Source organism: Apaloderma vittatum, unplaced genomic scaffold (assembly GCF_000703405.1).
Source record: "Apaloderma vittatum isolate BGI_N311 unplaced genomic scaffold, ASM70340v1 C12212002, whole genome shotgun sequence".
Classification (NCBI taxonomy): domain Eukaryota; kingdom Metazoa; phylum Chordata; class Aves; order Trogoniformes; family Trogonidae; genus Apaloderma; species Apaloderma vittatum.
The window spans coordinates 1-2,543 of NW_009747177.1; the positions used below are offsets into that span (position 1 = coordinate 1).

Here is a 2,543-nt window from a genome sequence, read left to right on the forward strand (position 1 = left end):
TGTAAAATGGGAGGCCTTTAATGAATATTTTCAGCTCACACAAAAGATTTTTTAAAATGAAATTCTTTTTAGTATTTTTCTGTATTCAGCAAGCTCTTTGTTGTCTCCCTCACCCGAATAGTACCAGAGACAATTTTCACGTAGAGATTCCTGCCTGTGCTGAGCAGTTTCCATCCGCTGGCAGTTTCAGCCGCTATGAGCTGCATCTGTTTGTGCTGCATCTGTTTGTGCGGCTAGGGAAACGTTATTACCAGGATGGCACATTTTGGTTAAGCCCCTTTTCTTGGTTTACATTCTGCTTATGTGAACAGCTTTACAGGATACTGTGAACGGTCGTCTGCTTTGTGCTGCTCTGAGTTGAACCTTGTTGACTTTCAACGTCCTTTTTGGGGCTGGAGCAGTTCTGTGAGGACGGTGCCATAGAAGCCAAAGGAGAACCAAATACAATACAAACCTGTTGTGTCTTCAGAGGAAACCGTTATGAAAGGGGCAGAGTCAGGGGTCTGATGAAGGCAGTTTTATAATCACCTGATATAATGGAGGAAGAGTTTTTGCAAGAATGCAATTTTTAACTTCCTGGTTTCCCACCAGTTCTTTAAAATAGCATTTCCTTAACTGTTACTTTTGGTACCTTTTATCCATCCAGAATGAAAGAAAGACAGTCAAAATGATGTATCAGAAAAAGAAATTTCGTTTTGGGTACATCCCTGACATGAAGATCCGTGTTTTAGAGCTGCCCTATGATGGAAAAGAACTGAGTATGATCATCCTGTTACCTGATGACATCGAAGATGACTCCACTGGGCTGCAGCAGGTGACCCATCTGAGCCAATGCAGTTACTTAGTGGAGAAGTTCAGCCGTTCAAAACTAAAGCTTTAAGGAACCCATGTTCTCAGAGCCCTAGGTTTATCAGGCTTATTTTTAGACAATGCTCTGTTTGCACTGCAATAAAGAATATGTGCATGTGCTGCATCAAGAGGAGAAGTTGTCTTCTGGTTTTGTAGCTTGTGTTCATTTGGCTTCCTGAACAGAACCATGAGGGAGACTGAGAGAACAAAGTTAACTACGAGAATTAACTTGCCTTGCTTACCTGTTTTTTTGATGACAGAACTTTTCTTCCGTTACCTTTCAAAGTCTTTATTTTCTTAGCCTTAAAGACTGTTTTCCATTAAATGACCAGGAACACATCGGCTTCTTTGGGCTCTCTGATGATTATTTTTGTTACTTGGTTTTAGTTCTGTAATTCCAGTTCGTTAGGTTAAACAGTGAGAATGACTGCGTTTCGTTGCTGTCGGTGCATCTTTGTCCCTTGCGTACATCGCAGCAAGAAGCAAACGTCAGCATAACTTTGTAAAGCGAAAACTGCACCGACTGCACTTAATTTTAATACATCTGGTTGATCTATATGGAGCTAAGATACAGCTGCGGTCATTTTTGCGTCGTTGCTGTACAGTTGTATAGAGCTCTATAAAGCCTGGTAAAGGTTACTGTAACTGAAATACTTCTGCACTGGTGATATGTGATGATATCTGTCTGTTTTTAATTGTAGCTGGAAAAGCAGCTTACCTTAGAGAAGCTCCAGGAATGGACGTGTCCAGAGCATCTGTATTCCACTGACGTTCATGTGCGTTTGCCAAAGTTTAAGCTAGAAGAAAGCTACGACCTTAAATCCGATTTAGCCGCTCTGGGCTTGTTGGATGTGTTTGACGGTGGCAAGGCCGACTTGTCGGGAATGTCAGGGGCACGCGACCTCTTTCTCTCTAAAATTGTCCACAAGGCTTTTGTAGAAGTGAATGAGGAAGGCACCGAAGCTGCAGCTGCCACTGCTGGCTTCGTTATGCTCTGCATGCTTGTGGAAGAGGATTTCCATGCTGACCATCCCTTCCTTTTCTTTATTCGCCACAACCCAACGCAAAGCATTCTTTTCCTGGGCAGATACGCTTCTCCATAAAAGAGAACTTAGCACCTGCAGATCAGTTCCTGCTGTAGTCAAGGAACGCTTTGCTGCCCAATGAGTTGGATTTTGAATTAGAAAGTTAATGCTCCTGGCCTTAAATGCCAATAACTTGACTGTGATTCTGCCTTTCCTGTTAAACCAATCCCAGAAAACTGAGGAGTAATTTATTTTTCCTTCTTGAGATTGACATCATCTTTAATAACTAGGAAAATCTTAACTGTAGGCAGAAGAAATCTTTTGAAATTGGACTAAAAGTAGAAATACTCTTGCAAGAAGCTTGTCTTTTAAAGCACAGGATCACCTTGCACACATCCTATGCTTGTGGGTTTCTCTGTGTGGGCAGACCCCTGTTCTGATAACTTAGAATGATCCAGTCATTCCGTATGCCTGTCTGCCAGGGTGTTCTTGCAAAGCTATTCCTCCCCTAAAGTTTTTCTTTTCAAAGATATTTTAGTAAAATACTTGTAGGCACCAAAAGGCACGTTCCCGAACAGCTGAGTTTACCCAGTTCCGTCATGAACTAGAAGGTCAGATAACATTTGTTTAGATACATCTATTAATAGAGAAAGGATTAAGCTGTTTAGA

The 2,543-nt window shown here is 41.6% G+C and overlaps 1 protein-coding gene across 1 annotated transcript; it reads left to right on the forward strand.

The window, feature by feature from the left end:
* Positions 1-646: 646 nt before the first annotated feature.
* On the forward strand, positions 647-1,952 carry LOC104280005 (leukocyte elastase inhibitor-like; the record flags this gene model as incomplete). The annotated part of the gene is made up of 2 exons (XM_009877508.1): positions 647-814; positions 1,551-1,952. Coding segments are annotated over 2 exons (570 nt in total), but the record flags the coding sequence as incomplete, so codon positions are not given.
* Between the last annotated feature and the right edge of the window lie 591 nt (positions 1,953-2,543).